Consider the following 20,955-nt stretch of genomic DNA (forward strand, 5'->3'; position numbering starts at 1 on the left):
GGTGATATTTGTTGAACATTTGCAAGGTTTTTAAAGTTAAAATTTGTTTGTCCTTTTTTTACAAAAATTTGGTTTATACTTTAACCAAAACTGCGTATATATGTAGATCAAATTTTTGTATACATAGCTTGGAAAAATTCCACAAATTTTCATCAAAATTAGGAACTTTATAAACTGAATTTTTAGAAAATGTTTGCATATGCAGTTTCATAGCCTGTTAAATTATAGTACAATAAATTGCAAGTTTTAAGCGGCAAAGTTTGAAATTTTGATTCACATTTTTTTTTGTTGTATAACGAGCTATAAAGAAAAAAATTTAGCATGAAGAACAATTTGAAAAGCGAAACAACAAAATCAAAGCTACTTCTTTGAGTCGGAGTTGGATTCTGGATTTTTGTTCGATCTTCATACTTTTTTTTTATCTATACTTTTTGTGGTAAAAAACATGTGCAGCCTAAATTTCATCCGAATCGGACCACTTTTATGCCTCCGCCCACTTGAGTGTAGGCAGTAAGTTTTTCGATATCTATTAGCCTTATTTCGCCGTATGAAAAATGTTAACAAATTCGGAGTTTTAGCCACAGTTTATAAGTTGCCGACACACTGTGCGCCACCCTCAATGGGTGCAAAATAAAATTACGAGTGTGTCATAAAACTTTTGCGCCGCAAAAGAAAAGCAACATGTACAAAAATACATACATACAAACATATGTATTTAAAGATAAACATTTTGGCATATTTGTTGTTATACGATTGCTTGGAAAAAAAGGCTCATGGAAATAGAAGCCAAAAAATACTCAATCAATAAAATGCGTATCTCAAAGGAACAATGAACTGAAGAAATTAATAGTTAAGCAAACATATCAAAGTGTGTATATACATATGTATGTAAGTAGGCATACTACAAATATACATATGTATATATGACATAACATATGCATATATAAATATGTATGTAAGAAGAACTTTCATTCATACTTTTCAAAGCGCAATGGAAATACATATTAACTTGCGCGAAGAGTAATAGAAGTCACACAGTCAGTAGAGTAAACATTTCAATACTCTCGAGATTTTCACGATTTTTTTCGTATTATTTGGTATTTATTATTTACTGAAGACTGTTTCTTTTCTAGCGTCAGAGCTGCTTGTATGTCTACATGTCTTTATAAAACTCTTTTTGCGTTTTACGTTTAGCTAACACTCGAGGGGGATTACCTCATCGTTGTGGTTTTAAAATCTGTTTCGGCATTTTTCATTAGCTTCGTCATCATTTCAACTTCATTACTTATGACGCCATAATTATTTCGTAATAGATGATTTTAAGCGCCATTTGTTGTTGGTGCGTTTATGTACATATTCTTTCAGGTAATTTGCCCCGGGCGACTTTGTTTTGCTTTATGGCTGCCAGAAGCATACATATTTATGTATGTATGTTTGTATGCACGTACGAGTACATATACAACTAGTATTTAACTGTCATTATAGTGATTTATGATAGCATCGCTTTTATTGCTATTTTATGTCTTCTAAATGTTTTTTGTTTTTTTTTTGTTTTGTTTGCTATTTTATTGCATTCACTCGTCTTTGTCTACAGAGCAATGATGACGTAAAATATCATGATTGTATCTTTTTACAAAGTAGATAAACAGTTTTTTGTAGAATGAGCAGTAAAATTTATACATATGTATTGTAAATTAAAACAAAGGATATGTGTATGTAGATCGTCATTATTTTAATTAAAATTGCTGTGAAAATGAATGAAAGATGTGTAGTGACGTCAATTGATATATATATATGCATATATGTATTTTAAATCCCCTTTTGCCTTATTTTAAGATTTTCGTTATCTCATAAAATTCAATCGTAAATTTTCGAAAATCTATAAATTTCTTACATTTTTTAAAAACTGTCGAAAAATACACCAGCGCAGATCAGCGATTTTGACTAACAGTTACAATCTGGTGTTAAGCTTAGTATACAGCTCTCAAGAAAAGCCAAAACTCCATATAAAAAGCGGGGAAGAAATGGCGAAAATTTTTCTCGTGTCGAATTTCCTTAAGACAGTACGGAGCTCCTAAGAAGTTTGCAATACTTTCTACTATGGTTTTCTGTAGTTTTCTAAAGTTTTTTTTTGTAAAAAAGGACCACAAGGCAACCCCTCTTTTCAACAAAAATATATGCCCGTTCTATTATTTCGTGAAGCAAGAGTGAGACTGCAGGCTGTGAAATATCAGATGTCAAATTTCCTTGGACACACACGAAATAACGGCAATTTGTTTCTTGATCATTTTGTAAGGAGCTGGATTCTTAGCTTAAATAGGAACACTGACAGTGGTTTAGTTAAATATTTTGGAAAAATTTTTAGGTATTTTTTTTTTTGTCAAGAGATATCGCACTAAATTTAAATGGTTGTAAATCAAGCAAAGCAAAATATGCAAACTCCACATGCATTTATTGTAAAATATACTAAAATTGCATTTACAAATTTGCAAAATATTTATAATACTGAACCGATTTTAACCATTCTTTTTTTTAATGTAACCTCTTTGACTCTACAGAATCTTCTCTTTTATTTGATGCCCTCATTGTTATTCAAGATTGCACTGAATTTTTTTAAATAATTTTTGAATTACAGTGGTATCTGGCTGGAGTGAACACCCGATGCTACGAACACCTCGAAAGAGTGAACATGAACATTTTTCTATTGAGTACTCTATAGAGTGAACAAGTGTGAGTCTTTGTAGAGTGAACAAAATTTAAAACCAATTCATTCCAAATTCAAAACTGTAACGAAAAACTTCATAACAAAAAGGATAATCCCTTCGCCAGGCCGATCCCGTAAATCCCCGTATAAGGGGTTCTTAACTCGGAGATTCGGCAACTAGTGAAGTAGGAAGACCATCTGAAGACTTGTAACTTCGCCTCTGGTGTGAGCAAGCTTTGGTCAACCGTAAGGTCATTGTCCAATCCGACGAAGCATGACGACTGAGTTGAAATATCTTTTGGCGACCACACTTCGTCCGACCCGGAGCGATGCGCGAGCTATTTTAGCCGACAGTTCATACTGCATCCTCGGCGGACAAAGCCAAACATAGAGTGACCAGAAGGCTGCACAAACTTGCCAACACCAAGTGCGGCTCTTTTTTCCGCAGCGACGAGGAAAGGATAGCCATCGGGAAGGCGAAAGTCTCCAAAGCAATTGAACCCGACGGAATTTGCATGCTGCTGCGGGAGTGGACTATCTAACCAAGGTCCTCAACCTGTCTATGGCCACTCTCATCGTACCAGACATCTGGAAAACGGGGAGAGTGGTTCCACTGCTTAAACCGGGGAAGCCGTCCAACAAAAGATAGTCTTATCGCCCGATAGCTCTCCTTTCCCCGGTTGCGAAGACACTAGACACCCTTCTACTCCCGTACTACACAAATTACTGAACACCAGCGAAAAATCAACATTGGTTCCGTAAAGTGCACAGCACAACAACAGCACTTGACGCCATAAACAGCCAGATAACTCGTGGCCTTAACCGAAACCCCCCCTGTGAGAGAACTATTCAAGTAACGCTACTAGAAGACAAACGAAGGGCGGCGAATTACCTGAGTGGTCGAAACTCGTCAGTGATCTTTAGAGACAAATCGAGCAAACCTTGGAGAATAAAACAGGGAGTTCAACAGAGTGGTGTCCTTTCCCACTACTGTTCAACTTTTACATTTCTAAGCTCCCTCAACCACCAGAGGTAGTCTCGATTGTCTCTTATGCTGACGATTGCTCAATAATGGTTTTCTCGCTTCGTCACTGCACGCAGCCTAAACCTCTCCCCTACAAAATCCTCAGCAACGCTTTTCACCACTTGGACGAAGGAGGTCAGACTGCAACTGGGTATTCTCGTCGATGACGAACCAATTCCGACGTTGAATAACCCGAAGGTCGTAGGAGTAACCTTCGAAGGTCTGCTCTCCTTCTCGGCGTATACAACCGCAATTGTCAATAAAGTACAAAGCCCCAACAAAGTCCTCAACTTGCTAGCCGGCAGCACCTGCGGCAAACAAAGAAATGTTGTTGGCAACGTACAAGGCAATTGGCCGGCCGATTCTGAACTATGAAGCGCCTGTATGGTTACCGGGGACTAGTAGGACGCATTGGATGAAGCTGCAGACCTGCCGAAACACGGCAATCAGGCAGCGAAAGCATTCCTTCTGATGTCGCCGCAACATCACCTGCGCGACGAGGCGCTTATGCTCCCGATTAAGGAGCATAACACAATGCTCTGCAAGCAATTCCTAGTAGGGTGTTATCGTGTTAGCACCCAAACAGATATCTGATTGCGGAAGAACCCTCGCCACGGCACGTCAGAAGGCATCTATATGAACTGACGGGCGAAGTCCGGGTTTCATAAAACTTTCTCTGAACCCAACAACATACCGACAGGCCTCGAACGAAATTCAAATAGAGCCAGTCCCGAGTTATATAGACTCTCGACCTGTGAATGCCGTTATGGGCACGCAACCACCTGACGTGGACGAGACAGAGCTTCGTCTGCCTCGGGAGACTCGGACCACATAGCCCAACTTCGATCGGGCTACTGCAGCAGGTTGAACTCATACCTGAACAGAATAAATGCAGATGTGCCAAATGAGTTCCCGTCATTCGGAGAGACGCTCCATGACTCGAGGCATCTCTTCGCATGCGCAGTGAACCCCACCCTGCTAATGTGTCTGGCCTTATGGCCAGACCCCATCGAGGCTTCGCGCTTCCTGGGTCTACCGCTATAGAGCTTGACGACGACGATACAATAACAATAGGAAACATGTGCTGGCATTAGCTTTGGGAAAAGACGACACTTCAGAGTTCTTAAAAATTTAACTTTAAAAGACACACTGCGCAATAAAATTGATTTTAAAGAAAAAAAACTCAATCTGGATATAGTGAACAATCTGTTTTCTATGAACTGGTCTTGCATTAATTAGTTCACTCGACCCAGATAGCACTGTATTAATAATTTTTGGAATTGTCAGACATTTAAAATAAAAATTTGTCGTCAAAGAGGAAAACTAAATACTCAGTTTTACTAAATACGAGCAAGTGTTTATTAAATATTTTATTTTTCATTATTTTTTTTATAAAAATATGGTTAATTCTATAACAGAAATGCCAAAAATCAGAATTCCAAACCTCGTGCAAAATGAAAGAAAATTCTGCAACTTTTCTTTCAAATATTGCTCTTTTTCTTTACACTCTTCAGAAAAAAGTTGAGTATGCAGTTTTTTAACCCATTCAATTTTAGTATAATAAAGTGCAAGTCTGAAGAAGCTGGGACTTACCATTGATTTTTGGCAAATTATTTGTTGAAGGTGTCGCTCATTTTTACGTATAAAAAAATTATCGAAATAAGCTACCTCAAACTTGTACTTTGTTATAATACAATTGAATGGGCTAAAAAAGCCGCATAGTCAAATTTTTTCTAAAGAGTGTAAATACAAAGTGCAATATTTGAATGAAAATTTGCAGAATTTTCTTCAATTCGGCACAAGTTTGGAACTCTGATTTTTGAGGTTTTTGTTGTAGAGTTAACCATATTTTTACACAAAATAAGCTTAAAATAAAATATTTAAAAAATAGTTGCCCATATTGCAAAAAATTCGCTGTACCTAAACTTTATTGACTGACTGTATAATTTTTTTTTTGATATGTTTTAATATTTTTCCGGCGACACTCGAATGGTTTGACAGCACCAGCAAAATCAAATGATCTATAAATTTAAGTAAAAATTCATTTAACAAAATATTTGGCGTAATTTTATTTTGTTTTATTAAATTTGTATTTGTCAGCGTTTTTAATTTCTCTCAATACCCTTCTTATATCAGTTTTTTTTGCATTACTTTCTGCTAGTATGTATATGTTTTCATTGTAGCTTAATAAAATTATCGCACAGAGATCCCATTCTTCCTTATTTGGTTTTTGTTTTTTTTTTTTGCTAAAAAGTTCACAATATCAAAACAAAAGCTTCGCCATGTGTACATAAAAAACCATAATAACTAATTACCAGAAAATAACAAACAACACATACTACGCTTAATCAACTTTTTAGACGCACATCAAATATTTGCAGATACTTTTTTTATTCCATTCTGTATGTATGTACCCCATTTCTGCTCGATTTGAGTGAGTGTGGTGACCGTTGCCTATGTATGCGACTCACTCAATTGTGGGTTATCTACTCACCCAACACATACTCAAGACAATGTATTCCTTTGAGTGAAACTTTTTTGCCCGACTCTCACAAACACCACCACCACACAAAAATCGATTGTAGATACAAAAATGACTGCATTACCTGTATGCACAAAGTATCTGCGGGTCTGTTTCTCGCCCGTTCATACCGGCCACTCGCTCAGTGGTGTAACATTCGTTGTTCACATGTTGCGGTCGGTGACAATAGAAATTTGAGCTAAAACGAAACACTCAAATTACTGCGGCAAACATGCGCAGCACCAAGCAAGCGGCTGGCCAGCCAGCCAGCCAGCTACCACCAACCGAATGAATGATTGAGTGTGAACTTTGAGTCGGTTGGCTGGGTGTATGCCGTATGATACGAGTATAAAGGTGTCGACATTAACCGGCAGACGTTCAGTCGCCATATAAACTTGTTACCAAGAACAACTTATACCAAGCTATACAAAAATTAAGCTGCCACAGCAACAACAAAAAGTGAAATCTTTTCAAAAATAGATACAAATTGATGAAAATAAGAGCACATTTTTTAAAAGTAAAATATATTGCCTAAGTTCAAAAAGACTGAATTTGTGAATTATATTAATTCCAAAAAGAAAACACTAACTTAAATACTACTAGAAAAGTGTTTTCCACAATTTCCAAGTACAGTTTTAAGTCACATTTGTACATTTTGCGCAAGAAAGCCAACTTCCAGCTCAGCAAAATCGATAGAAATACTCAAAGTGAACATTTTTATACTCAAAAAAGCTTAACTTTGCGCACCAATACACACACAAAAAGTGCTGCAAAAGCTCCGGCAATCGTGCGATTTTTATAACTCGCTATTGACATCGTGTGTTTTAGTGAAAAAGATTGCGTGCCCAGACAGCCGAGTTGCTGAAAAGAGACACAATTTTTATTGAACATTGAATTGAAATTCAGTTATTGCTGAACTTTTGTAAAACCAACAAGACACTAAAAAAGAACTGCTGAACAGCCAGTAAAAATTTTAACAAAAAAAGCTAGAAAATAAAATTACACTAATAAAGAAGCTAATAAAAAAAGACTGTGTGCCTTTTGTATGAAAAAAAATATAGAAACTAAAAACAAAAGCAAATAAGCACAAAAAAATCTAAAAGAGATTAAGCAAAAATTCAAGCATAACTTTGCTGCAAAAATCATTGCTAAAAGAAGCGACTTTTTTCCGTCGAAAAATCAACAGCCAACGTGTCGTTTCTTACGCTTTAGTAAGAAAAAATTTTTTAAAGCTGTGAAATTGTTATATAATTTCAAAACTAAAACTATCGCTCGCTCATTAAAAAGCGTTACATAGAGACTCAACACACAAACACACATATCACACACGCCCAAATAAAGGCAATCAAAAAAAAATAAAAATAAAAATAAAAGTGTTAAGCGTTAAAGTGCGCTGTTGAGATAGAAAAAAAAAAGCGAATAACTATAAACTTTGGTGAGAGAAATTAAAACCAGCAACACGCGCGACACCGAGAAAAAAATGATGGGCACAATGTCGATGCGTCAACCTGAAAATTGGCTATACGAAATTTGGCAGAAGGGACAAGACAGTCCATGCTATGTGATGGTACCCAATGCAAAAGTAAGTTACTCTAAAAAAAAAAAAATTAATTCGAAAAGTGATTTATTTTTGGTAGCGTAGCGTATAAAATGGCAAAATTGTTGATTTTTACTATTTAATTAATTATTGTATTGTTGAGAGGGTACTGCAGAAAAAATGCAACTCCGATAAAAGTGCGTGCGAATGAATGATCAGTAGCTACGTACACATCGCATATTAACTAAAAAACTGCCGTAACTCAAAAAAATAAATTTTTGAGCAAAATATGCAGATTTACTTTTTGTATCACGTTTCATATTGTGTAAAAATTCCATGTCAAAATACAATATTTATTTCATCTTTTGAAAACTTTGAATGCGCCTGCGAAAAAATACAATTTTTTGAGTTAAGACCGTCTCATAGTAGTAATCGAATTGCGTGTAGATACACATTTGCAGTTGCATACTCAGAAAAAAACTCATAGGTTTTTAGTTTTGTTGTTGCTGCAACTGGAAACCAAGAAATTTACTTACCTGAAAAAAAGGTTTTGTCACACAAAGTAGGGAAATTTTTGTAGCGTGTAAATAAGTGCAATGAAATTTGCAATTTTGGCACGTCTATGTTAGATGTGATTAACCCTTAATTGGTGTACACCACAAAAATCTTCTTAAAGGACTTGAGCTCGTGCTCTCGTTGTTAATGCAAACAAAAAATTTAATAACTAACTGTAGGGTTTTAGGATTATAAGTTAAATTTGATAAATAGACATTTATGAACATTTACCTTTCCTGGTGTCTCATAAACAAACCTCACTTTCCCATGGGTAAAAAAAAAAAAAAAAATTAAAAAAAAAATTAAAAAGGTTTTGTGCTTTATTTTAAAATTGGGCAGTGCTGGATTTCAAAAATTAAATTTTTAACACTACATAAGCACTAATTTTTTAATTTTTTAGAAATAAGAAACTTATTTGTAAAGTTGAATTTTTTTGTTTTAACAATTTTTTCACTTTAAAATATTTTAAGAAGTCTTCTCACTGATTTATTAATTATTTTTTTTATAAAACGAAGAAATTTTGAGTGTAAACAAAAATTCTATATTTAGGGGATTCACAAGCCTTAACTGCAGTTTACGTATAAGTAAGAAAGAAATAAAAATAAAAATAAAAATAAAATAAAACTAAAAATCACTTAAATTTGTTGTTTTGTGTAATTATTTTATTACACTTTTTTATTTAAAATTTTAAAATAAAATTTTAGAATTTTACAATTTAGTTTTGATTTTAAAATTAAACTTTTTTATATCTTTGGAGGTCAACAAGTCTTTAAACTTTTTGAGCTCTGAGAAATTGTATTTTCTCATTTTTTGTAATTCTTAATTTTTTTCTAATCTCTTTTAATTTGTAAAATTTTTAATTTTTTCACATTCAATATTTTTCATGTAAAATTTCCTAGAGATCATGATCCTTAAGTTTTTAAATTTTTTTTAATTGTCTTTTACTTTGTAACACTTTTTAATGTAAAATTTCGAATATATCATGATCCTCTTTAATTTAGAATGTATGTATGTACGTAAATGCATATTGGCTGGAAATAAATTATAAAAATTGCATTTTTTCAATTGAAATTCTAATGTAAAACGGCAGCATTTTCTTTGCCTACCATTTTCCTTCAATAATTTTTGTCATTACTAGCAACGCTTCAGAATCGCTTTAGCCAGTTATCTTATTTTCAATCGATAACTGAGTCACCCTGTTATGAATGATTGCATGCGGAAAAATTGCAAATCATTTTACGCTCATGCAGGCAAAAGCCAACACGATAGCGAGCAAAAGTAGATAAACTCAAAAGAACAAAATAATTTCGCGAGAAAAATTTATTTAATTACAAGATATATTTAATTACTTTAGACTATTTTGCATTCTACACAATATTTTTCTCGCCAAACAGCCAAGCAGCTGCCTGTGTATTTATTTGCATTTCAAGAGCAATTTAGCATAAATGCATAATGCATATATGCAAAGCAACAACAAAACCAAAGATTGTGCATGCTAATAGAAATAATGTACCAAAAATCTGAAAAAGTTAAAAGACCGTAAAAGTTTGACTGTTTTTTTATGGGTAGTCTACAGCGCTCCTAACCGAACAAAGTCCGTTCCACTTAAGTGATTTTCATTGTTTCTTGTTGATGCTGAATGTTGCAATATCTTCTACCCAAGTACATAGGGGCGGCATACATATTTGTCTTACTGCAAAAAAAAAAGAATACACCTTCCACGTCATTGCTTGAAGTGGCCAACGACAACAACAAAGCTTAAAAATACTCGCATTCATTTTACACGCGCGTATAAAGATCGCGTCCCACAATAAAATTTATTCGTCGACACAGCCAGCCAAGCAACGATCAGCCCCCACCGTATATGGGCCTGGGTAATCGCATAGCAGCCCGCATATGCATTTATTTCTATATAATATCAGATCAACCAGTTCGCGCTGGGTGAATGGCAATGCATAAATATCATCGCACACACACGCACACACACTTACGATTCTGTCCTCAATTTTTGCGCTGCCGCTGACACTCTGATGCCGATATAATCTCAGACGCAGGCGGCATCGAGAAAATAAATGCATTGACAATGCCACAGATATTAAAATTGCACCCGCACCCATCCAGATAAAGACGCAAGAGCGTCGCGCAGGCGGCGCAGTATAATGCGTTGCGTCGCGACAAATGCGTTGGCAATAAAAATGCATACGAAGGTCAAAGTGAATTGTTAGTCTATAGCGCATTAGACCGACCAAGCTGTTAGCAACTCACCTGTGTCTACAATTGCGGCCTAACGATATACATACCTGTCACTAGTAAGCAGCGGCTGGCATTGTATGTACCTACATATCTATGTATGTGTATAAAAGCAATAATTGTGCGTGGTTACGCCTACTATTGAATTTGCAATTTAGCGTGTAAAATAGTTTTGGAAAAAAAAGAATTTGACACCTCTCTATGCACGCGCGTCCATAAGCCAGCCAGCATTGCTGCTACAGTACTTTTACTTTTATTTTTATTTTTGACATGTCTAGACCTTATTAATTTTTCGGTGCATGCGAAAAACGTTAATCCGTTTATTGTTTTTGACCGCATTGTGGAATTTACAACTATTAAGTTGGCGGCCTTCTAGAAAGCGCTTGAGTACCTTAAGCCGAGTTATTGTTCGGCGATCGTATATTTAGTATCTACATACTTCTACTTAATAGGGATCTCTAAATAAATTTGAATTGTGTATTGTTCAATTTTTCGCACGCAGTATGCGCATAGAATTTTTCATACTTAATAACCAGACATCGTTAAAAAAAATTGTAGAAGTAATTAAAAGCGAATATGACCATAAACTGAAAAGCGCAGGTCATAAAATTTATTGTATAGTACAACTGACGGAGAAGAAATGATAATAGCAGTAAATAATATTCATACCTGCGAGAAGTAGTCTCTGAAGCGACAAAAAAAAACTTTGTCCACAAAATATCTAAACGTTGTCGTTTAACTGGCAACCGCAATGAAGAAAATCTATGCATCCTTGTACAGCCTCTTTTCTGGCGAGCATATCTGCCACTTCTTTGCCCATGTATTCCCGAAGTCAGTTTGTCCATAAAATTTTTGAGCAACAAGTTTTCTTTCTTAGCATTTTGAGCTGTTGATTTAAGTGATTTTGCCAACATATGAGTTTCTTGAAGTTAATAAAATAAAATGATATGAGGTTATACATATACACGGGCGGCAGAAATAATGAACTCGTCGTACTTTTAAGAATTTTGGCTATATTTATTTAGTTTATTTTATGTTTAATATATATATTTTTTTTTAAATAACAACCTAGTATGCAACAAACATCATATAAATCCGCTTTTCAAACTTTGAACAAAAATTATAAAAATTCGTCAAATTTTCACCAAATTTTCGAACTTTTTATTCAGAATGCTTAGAAAAGTTTTTGATATGCCCATTCAACTTTAGTATAATAATGTGCAAGTTTCAATTGGCTACAAAATACCGTTGCTTTTTAAGATTTTTTTTTTGCTGACGGTGTCACGCATTTTTTCCCATACAAAGTGTGCTCGACAATTTTTTATATGCAAGAAATGCCTAGCATAATCAACAAAAAAAAAAACCAAAAAAAAATCCACTTGAAACTTTCACTTTATTGCACTAAATTTAAATGGGCTACAGAACTGCATACCAAACATTTTTCTAAAAATTCTCAATAAAAGGTTTAAAAATTTGGTGAAAATTTGCCGAATTTTTATAATTTTTGTATAAAGTTTGTTTGTTATTTTAGTCAGGCTTTTATATTATTAAATATTAAACATAAAGTAAAGCATGGAATAATAGCCAAAACTCTTCAAAGTAAGGCGAGTCTATTATTTCTGCCGCCACTGTATGTACATATATTGTATTTATATGAAATTAAATATACAGGTAATACAAAAAAATTGTGTATACTACAAAACAAAATTATAAAAAAAAATCGATTTAAGTATGCAATTAAATCAGCTCAGCGCTTGTTTTTTTCATTAGCAGTCATTAATGCCAAAAAGCGCCGATAAGCACTGAGTTGATTAGCTACAATAAAAAAAAGTGTCTAGCAATTTTATGCATAATTTTGTTTGCTCGTAGTTACTTTTGCATACATTAGGGCGAGTCAATTTTTATGATAGACATTTTTCGACTATGCAGTTAGGGTATAGAAGTATTTTACGTGAAATTCTAAGGGACTTTGCCGAAGAAAGCTTAGGCCTAAAATCAATTTTGAGCTTGCCAAATTGCGATAAAATGTTTTTGTTTTTCCTTAGTAACATTTTATTTTGCTTTAGTGTCGTAATGGTTCGACATTACGTCAAAATCCATGCCACGCCATGCCTACAGCCCAAAAAAAAATATACCCACCCTAACATACTTACATATTTATTTACTTTTTTTGCTTGTGATTTTTACTCTTCACTCGCTTTTGACTACCAAATAAGTAGTTACCTGATAAACCAGTTGCACCTTGTTGTTTTCGTATTTTGAATTTTAATTTATTTTTATTTAATTTTTGTGTGTTTTTCTTCCACTCATTCGACTGTTATTGTATTCAAAAATTGTTCGACTTCTCAGCGCGTTTTGAGGTAACTTATTGACGGTTTGCTTTACTTGCTTTTTTACCTTCGGTTTTTTTCTTTTACTTTAATTTGTTTGTTTTTTCTTTTGCTACACAAATACTTTTTTTTCGTTGCTTTAAATTTTACTGAAATTCTACACTGACATCAATTAAGCTCATTTTATTGTGAGTAGAAATTAAAACCTGTTTTTTTTTTTGGTGTTGCATTGAATTCCCTGCTGCTTGGCGCGGTTTTATTTTGAACCATTTTAGCATACAAATTGTGCTTAAATTACTTTATTTTGTTTCTGCTGATGTTGTTTTGATGATTGGTGGACTTCGTATTCGTTTTTTCTTTTTCTTTTTTTTGGTTAGCTATTGCGGTATGTATGTATGGATGTGGGTATACTCGTATCTTGTAAAACTTGTTTCTGCACACACATTTTTTGGCGCGTGCTGAAAATATTTATAGAAATGATTTGCTCTTATTCGGCTCGCTGGCGCCTATTAGCATTATTTATTGGCCAAATTTTCGGTGAAAACATCCGCAAAAGCTGCATTTCAGCGCCACTTGCTTTTGTTTACTTTCCAAACATTTTTTTTTGCACACTCCTTAGACTTGAAAACCCCTCTTTTTCTTACACCCACAAAGCAATTTGTTTCTTTCTATATATCAGCCATAATATCTTTATTGGAGACTAATGCACTCTCTATTGCATACGTTGTTTGTTGTCTAATTTTATTTCAGTTTTTTTATTTTTTTCACTGCCTAATCGACACTTCAAAAGTCTACATATTTATTATCACAGCAAAAAAAAAAAAACAACATTCAAATGCTTCGCCGGCCTTGCCACGTCATTATGAACACACTTGACTTGTTCTTTTTTTATATCAAATCTCTTTGAGGCCATTATTAATTTTATTTATCTGCCCGTAACAATTAAATTTGACAACTTTGAGATAGCAAATTAAAATTAAAGAAATATATAAATGAAAGACAAATTTGCGATATTTTTTTGATTGTCTAAATTTGTGCAGACATTTATCAATTCTTTTGAATTTATTTTAAAATATTTATAGCAGCCAAATGATAGCCAACTTTTTCCTTTCATCCCAATTTGCTGCTTTTGCTTACGTTTTTTTTTTTTTAATTTTTAACAAATTGTACTAATTTTAATGCCCCGAAAAAAATTTATTTTTTTACGACATTTCGCTTTTTGTTAACCAAATTATTTAATATTTTAAAAACAAAATCAGTCACATTTTTGTTAATCACGCATTGCTCGACTGCTACCTATAAGAAATAAAAACTTTACTTTTCCCAAGGCGTATTTCAGCAGCCTGTCAAAAGTCATAACTTGTAAGCAATAAGCAAAGAAATTGAATTCACTCATCCCGTTGGAAAAATGGGTATTAAAACTTTTGGTTAAGAGCCAAAATTATTTGGCTTTAACAGCAGCGCGTAAAAATTTGTCAGACGGTTTAACTTTGTTTTTTTTTTTCTTTTAAAATGCCACAATGTAAGAAAATTTACTTTAAGCCACTTTCCATTGTCATTATTGTGGTTATTAATACTTTTAATGGGATAATATTTTGAGTTCAAAATTCGAAAATTCTCTTGCTATTACATAAAACTAATGGTGGCATTACACTGAGCAGCAAATTACACAATTAATTTTTTTTACAAGTTCGGCAATAATTAATATTCGTGCCTTTACTTTCAGAATAAAGGTGCGCTTACAAAGTCAGTTTGAAGTTGAGCGTGTTTTTTTTATGTTCTGCTTTAGTTATGTTCGGAGTTCGAAAACGGGGTAAAAAAAATTGTCGGAAAATATGCAAAACTTCATACCAAGCTGATATTGTAACAGGAAACTATTTCAGAAAAGATTCAAAAGAGAGAAAAAGATGGCAGCAACTTTTTTGGCATTTTAGTGCCTAGTGGAAATTTCTTATAACCAATAAAAAAAAAATAATAATTAAAAAATTATAGAAATACTTGTAAGTCGAAAAATATTTATTATTTATTATACATAATCATAATTTAATATTTATTATTAATTTTTAATTGATTTGTTTTTTTTTTGTTTTTAATTTTATTATATATTATTTATTTTTTTTATTTTATTTGGTTTTATTTATCGTTTTATGTTTGATTTTCGTTTTATTTTAAATTTTATATTTTTTTCTAATTCATTTTTTCTTATTTAAAATTTTGTATTTGTGTTGTCTTTATGCAAGTCGAAAGATATTTATTTTTTATAATACATAATGCTATTAATATTTATTATTATTTATATACTTTTTTTGGTTTAGTTTATTTAATTTTGTTTTATTGTATCTTTTTTTGGTTTTATATTTCCATTTTTTTTTTACTTTTTTAAGTCATTGCATTACATATTTACTTATTTTTTAATCTAAAATCTTTTATTTCTTTTCTTCACTTTTTTGTGAGTGCGTTTGAAAATTTGTAAAAAAAAATACAACATACGTTTTTGACACGTGTTGAAAATGTTTAAGGCCCCTTGATTTGGCTTTTATATTTTTGAAATTACAATTATTTGATGGACATTGTAGCAAGCCAAAAACAAAAAAAAAACATTACCTATAAAGATTTTTTCATTTAACATTCAATTCTTTTGTCATTTCAGAAGCATCATGTATGTACTTAAAATGTAAATAAAACGCGGTCATGCCAAAATTGCTCACACAACTCATGGCAGAGAATGCGACGAGGCATTAAGCGCACAATGACTTTTGGCAGTATACATACATATGTATATGGTTACCTACACACGTACAAGGCGCACAATTTTTGACTCATTTGCTTAATATTAGCGAGAAAAAAATAATAATAATAAAAGTTTGCACATACATTTTAAAAACTAATCCTAATGATACCAAGTGCATATACATATATATATATATGTAGTTACCTCAAATGAGATCAAATGTCTACGTCAAATATTTAAAACAACTGAAACCGTGCACTATCAGCCATCGCTCAAATTTGGGTTAATTACCACCTACAATTTTTACTAGTTTTCCGTTGGGTGTGCTGAACTAAATATCATACATAAATTTTCATTTATCTTCTCTCTCTCTCTCTATACCTTAATAAGCAAGGCCACCACGTACACGACTACATACTCTGGCACCAAGTTTAGTATTTTTTTTCTGTCGTTCTACCCATATTGACCCACTTTCTTGAAGAAGCACTAAAATGAAACCATTACCATTGACACGTATTTTCAGAATTTTTTTATTTTTTATTTTTTCACAACTTGTCTACTTACTTGGTAGTAGCAGCTAACCAAATGCTTAAGCACTACCGTAACTTAACTCTTTCATGACCAGTGGTTCAGATATCTAAAGGACTTTATTCATAAGGAAAACGTATGAAGTTCTCGTAATTCTATGCTTTTTTACACAGCTTTATTGCTGCCGAGATAGGTCGATATTCCCCTCAGGTGTCGATATATCCATAAAGAAATTGCAAACTACAATTCAATCCCGATTTTTATAATCTTACTTTAATGGTCTTGAATGGGTTAATTGGCACCTAGCTCTAGTTGCCTGCCCCTCTCTAATAGCCACAAAGTGATATTAGCGCATTGATTTTTTTGCCCCTCAGCGCTAAAATGTTTTTTGCACTTTCGTGCATTTTCTGCTATTACGTGTTATATTGAATAATGTCATTTTCCATTACCGCACATCTTTCGCGGAGTTAACGGTCAATGTGCAAATATGTAGCTATGTACATACTATTGGTGCTACAATGCATTGACAGAACGAACAGCTATTATTCCAAGCACATGTCTCTGTGATACACCCACACAATGTGCTGCCGCCTTTTCACAATCGCTTTTCCACTAGTATTTTAACGTTTGTCAAATAGCTTATAATATCCCATTAGTCTACGGTCCACACTACCAGAAAAATACTAGAAAAAATAAGAGACTCTAGTGCGCACAGTAGCATAGCGCCATTGGGCAGCCATACTATGTAGTAAGTATGTATGTATGTATGTGCCTATATGAATAATTGAACAAGTAAAAATGCAATATTCGTGTTCTAGTTTGTGCTTTTTTTTTTGGCTTCAAGCCGACTTTGAATGATATGTTCCACATGTTTCAAAAAAAAAAATTTTGAGGCCAGTAAACAAATTACCAGCTAAAGTATTGACTTGACGTAGTAGCAGCTGTCTCTAAGGAGTTGTCAGCACTGTCTGTTGGCAGTGCATATTCATACTACTTCTATTGTTGTGAATTTGTTGCTACCATATGGCGTATGTGTAGTAGATAGGTCTGAGGCATCGACACCACCTCACTCTGTTGCCCACCGGCTGTGAATGTAGTGTGGCGCGTTTGGCCTAACTATTGCAATCACGGCATAAATATGAATCACCTTTGGCGTGGCTTGATGTGACGTGCAATTTTTTTGCCGTATTAAATGTCGTTTTCTTTTCTGTTTTTTTTTTTTTTTTGCTCCCGATGGGTTGGCTCTGTGATATTTGCCGCGGTGTGAACTCCCAGCTGGTACTCACCTCAAAGGTAAACATGCGCGCGTGTCAGCCATCATTTCCGAAGCATTAAACTATTTATTTGCATGTTTCCTTTTTCTAGAAAAATTGTTAAATTACATTAGCATTTTTTGTTGGGCAACTGTGTTCACATTTTTTTTTTGGTTATTCTGGCACACGCTGTTTACTTTCGTCTTTGATTAACTACATCAGTTGCGCACGTTAGTTAAGCATTTTATACTCATTAGTTTTTTTTTATGAGAAATTTCGCTGTGTATGCAACACATTGCTTGGAATATTTTCAATAATTGCCTATTAGTCTATTTTTCCAGGAAATTTAAAAGTTTAGTACTACAGAGTTAAATTATCGTAGCTAGTGGCCAAGCACTGGCCCGCTTAGAACGGCCCTGAGAAAATACCTACCTACAATGTAACTTCCCCAATTGGTAATATCGGTGTGAGCTCCTAGGAACGCATCTGTTGAATCTTCTGAAGTGATAAATGAGTGTTTCGTACTCGATTCTTTACTACCATTTTGTGTGGAATCTTTTGATTTAACTTCCCTTATAAAACTAAAGTTTACGAGTATAAAATATGGTGGCTACCTCCGCTGCATTTCAAAATTTTTTTTACTTATCTTATCATCGTCTCATGGTGATAAAATTTAATGCAAATAATGTCTGCAATATCTTTCGCTGCCTCTTGCGAAAACAAAATTTAAAATAGTATCTGTGGACAAATATTTACAGCCATGTTGCAAAACTCTTCGCCGACTTATGTAGATATGTACTTCGGCGCTAGACTTTTGGAGTACAAAGTAGAAATGCAAATACATATGTATGTATGTACATTAGGGTGTCTCGCCAAATAAAGTTGCGGTTTTTTCCACCGAAATTATAAAACTTATTATGTTTTATGACTTCCGCCAAAAAATTCCGAAAAGCATTAAATAAAATATTTAAATTCACGTCAAATGATAAAGAGTTCAAGCTCAAAAGATCTGCATAAAAATGTTGAAAAATTGCATTACCGGCAGAAAAATAATGAGGTTTTTTTTTGCTATTTTCCATTTGATATAGCCTACATAATCTTATTATTTTTTCGAAATATTTTGGGGGGAAGTCTTAAAATATAAAAAGTTTTATAATTCCGTTGGGAAAGCAATAGCGGATTTTTTCTTTTTTTTTTGTATTTTAAGTGATGCACCCTAATGTGCATAGATACTTGTTGCATACATTTTTTTATTTAAACAACAGGTACTGCTAATTTGTATTTACTACATGAAATTGTAGCTGTAGCTAAGTATGTATGTGTTTACACGCGCCACATTTGAAAAAAATATTGATTTATAAAATTATGATGCACGTGGGATTCGAGAAGCAAATAAACAGCAAATAGGCATGCGTGCCTGAATCATTACTTAACTAGCAAAAGTATGAAAATTAAAAGAAGAATACATACATATATGCATTTTTTAGGCAGGGTTACTTTTATTTACTGTGGGTGTTTTGTTACATATGTATGTACTATTCACTATGTATGTTGGTACGTGTGAATGTACGATATGTGTAGGTACATATATATACATATAAATAAAATTTTTCAAGTCAATATTTATTGAACAATTCACTCGCATATTTATTTATTTGTATGTAGGTATGTATCTAAATATTTACACAGTACTTGCATATTCTTCTTTCTTGTCACCTCAACTCAAATCAACACACACTAATTTAGTTTTCGTATTTTTCTCTCTCTATCTCCCTCTCTTCTCCATAGGATCTGGTCAAATCCCATCTTATGATAGCTGTTCGCGAGGAAGTTGAAGTACTCAAGGAGAAAATTTCCGAGCTGATGGATAAGATCAATCAACTTGAAGTTGAGAATACCATACTGAAGGCGAATATGTCGCAGGAGACATTGCAACAATTGCAAATGCAAACGCAGCTACAAATCGCTGGTAGCAACTCAAACAGCCAAAGTAATGACAGCAATGCAGGAACACCGGCGATTACAGCAGGCACGACGAATGGTGGCACAGCGCCAGCCAACAATATGATTGCTGCAGCGCCTCAGCAACAGCAGCAGCAGCAACAACAGCAAGCTGGCACTCCAACATCAGCAGCTGCGGCTAACGAGAGCAACGATGCCAGTCCAGCGGCAGAGACAACAACAACAGCAGGCACAGCAGCATCAGGAGCAGCAGCGGCCAACAATGGTGATGAAACTACAGCAGCGGCCACCACAAATGGTCCATTGCCATCCTCCTAAGCGCCACAAGTTGAAGCGTTTGTTGAATCAGCTTAGTTGAAGCGAGGAGTAGAGTTAAAATAAACAGAAGAAGAAGAAGAAGAAGCGAGAAAAAATCAAATCAGAAAACTTTCAAAGCCACAGTTTTTGAAGATTTGGTGGCGTTACATAAGTGGGATTGTGTAATGTTGGTGAATGTTTTTTTTTGTTGTAATAACAATGTGTAACTAAATATATAGTTGCTGTGTCTGTGTGTGTGTGTGTCGTATAGACTGAAGAATTGTATGCGCAGGTATACAAAAAATTTAATGAGAATCTTTTATTGTTTTGTATTGCTTTGGCTTAAGATTTGATTAAGAAAAAAAAATTTTTAGTGAAAGATTTTCATTGCCAACCAAAGTAGTAAGAGAACATAAAGTTAAAAGTATTGGCTGCGAAAATGTTTGCTGTTTTTGAGAAATAGCGCTAAGCGTTGTTGCTACGGAGTAAATGTATAACAAAGTTGTTAAAGTTGTACTACATATTTTAAATACATACATACATATATTTATTTTTTTACATACACATGCAAGTTACAAGCAGCTTTCGATTTTAAGGGAATGCAGAATTTTTCAAAACAGCAAACATTATTAGCCAAGAACTGCCAAAGCAATACAAAAAAGCAATCGATTTTTGTTTTAAAAATGTAAACAAAACAAAAGTACTAAATAGTACGTATGTACGTTAAGATAAAAGCGGAAAAGAAAGCGCGACGGCATGTAACACATCACATCACTGCATAATTAAAAGCCAACACACACACACACACACATACAAACATTCAACAAGCACAAAAATAAAGCAAGTACACACCGCCGCTGGCTAAGCAGCTTCAAGCAGTTGTCCCCAAAAAAATCTCTGGCCATGTTGCGCTCAACGCATCATATGTTGCTGGCAACATGCTGCATTGCTATGACGCAACATCAACTTTAAGCTGCAAGCACACGCACGCACTCAAACGCGGCGTAGGCAACTGCTTGTAGCGGGTGCGGCTGCGTGTTTTCTTGCTCTAAAGCTGCAATACATTGCGTGCGCATACACCCACACACACACACACACACACACTGTCAAACACTCAAAAATTCGAAAACTGTGTGCAACAATCGCAGTGTTGCGGTCAAATGTTAGCAATGAGTTTGAAAAAAAGAGAAACAATTTGCCGACTCGTGCGCTTTACATGCGCTCTGCAACATGTTGACGCAACACTTATCTGTTGCATAGGCA

At 34.0% G+C, this 20,955-nt stretch overlaps 1 protein-coding gene across 1 annotated transcript; it reads left to right on the top strand.

The window, feature by feature from the left end:
• The first annotated feature begins 6,610 nt into the window (after positions 1-6,610).
• bun (TSC22 domain family member bunched) lies at positions 6,611-20,357 on the top strand. Its single transcript, XM_017608648.1, has 2 exons — positions 6,611-7,831; positions 19,222-20,357. Exons 1-2 carry the CDS (start codon positions 7,730-7,732, stop codon positions 19,711-19,713), a joined length of 594 nt encoding a protein of 197 aa, XP_017464137.1. The 5' UTR covers positions 6,611-7,729; the 3' UTR covers positions 19,714-20,357.
• The last annotated feature ends 598 nt before the right edge of the window (positions 20,358-20,955 follow it).

Source organism: Rhagoletis zephyria, unplaced genomic scaffold (assembly GCF_001687245.7).
Source record: "Rhagoletis zephyria isolate East Lansing unplaced genomic scaffold, Rhagoletis_zephyria_1.1 Rzeph_scaffold_00178, whole genome shotgun sequence".
Taxonomy (NCBI): domain Eukaryota; kingdom Metazoa; phylum Arthropoda; class Insecta; order Diptera; family Tephritidae; genus Rhagoletis; species Rhagoletis zephyria.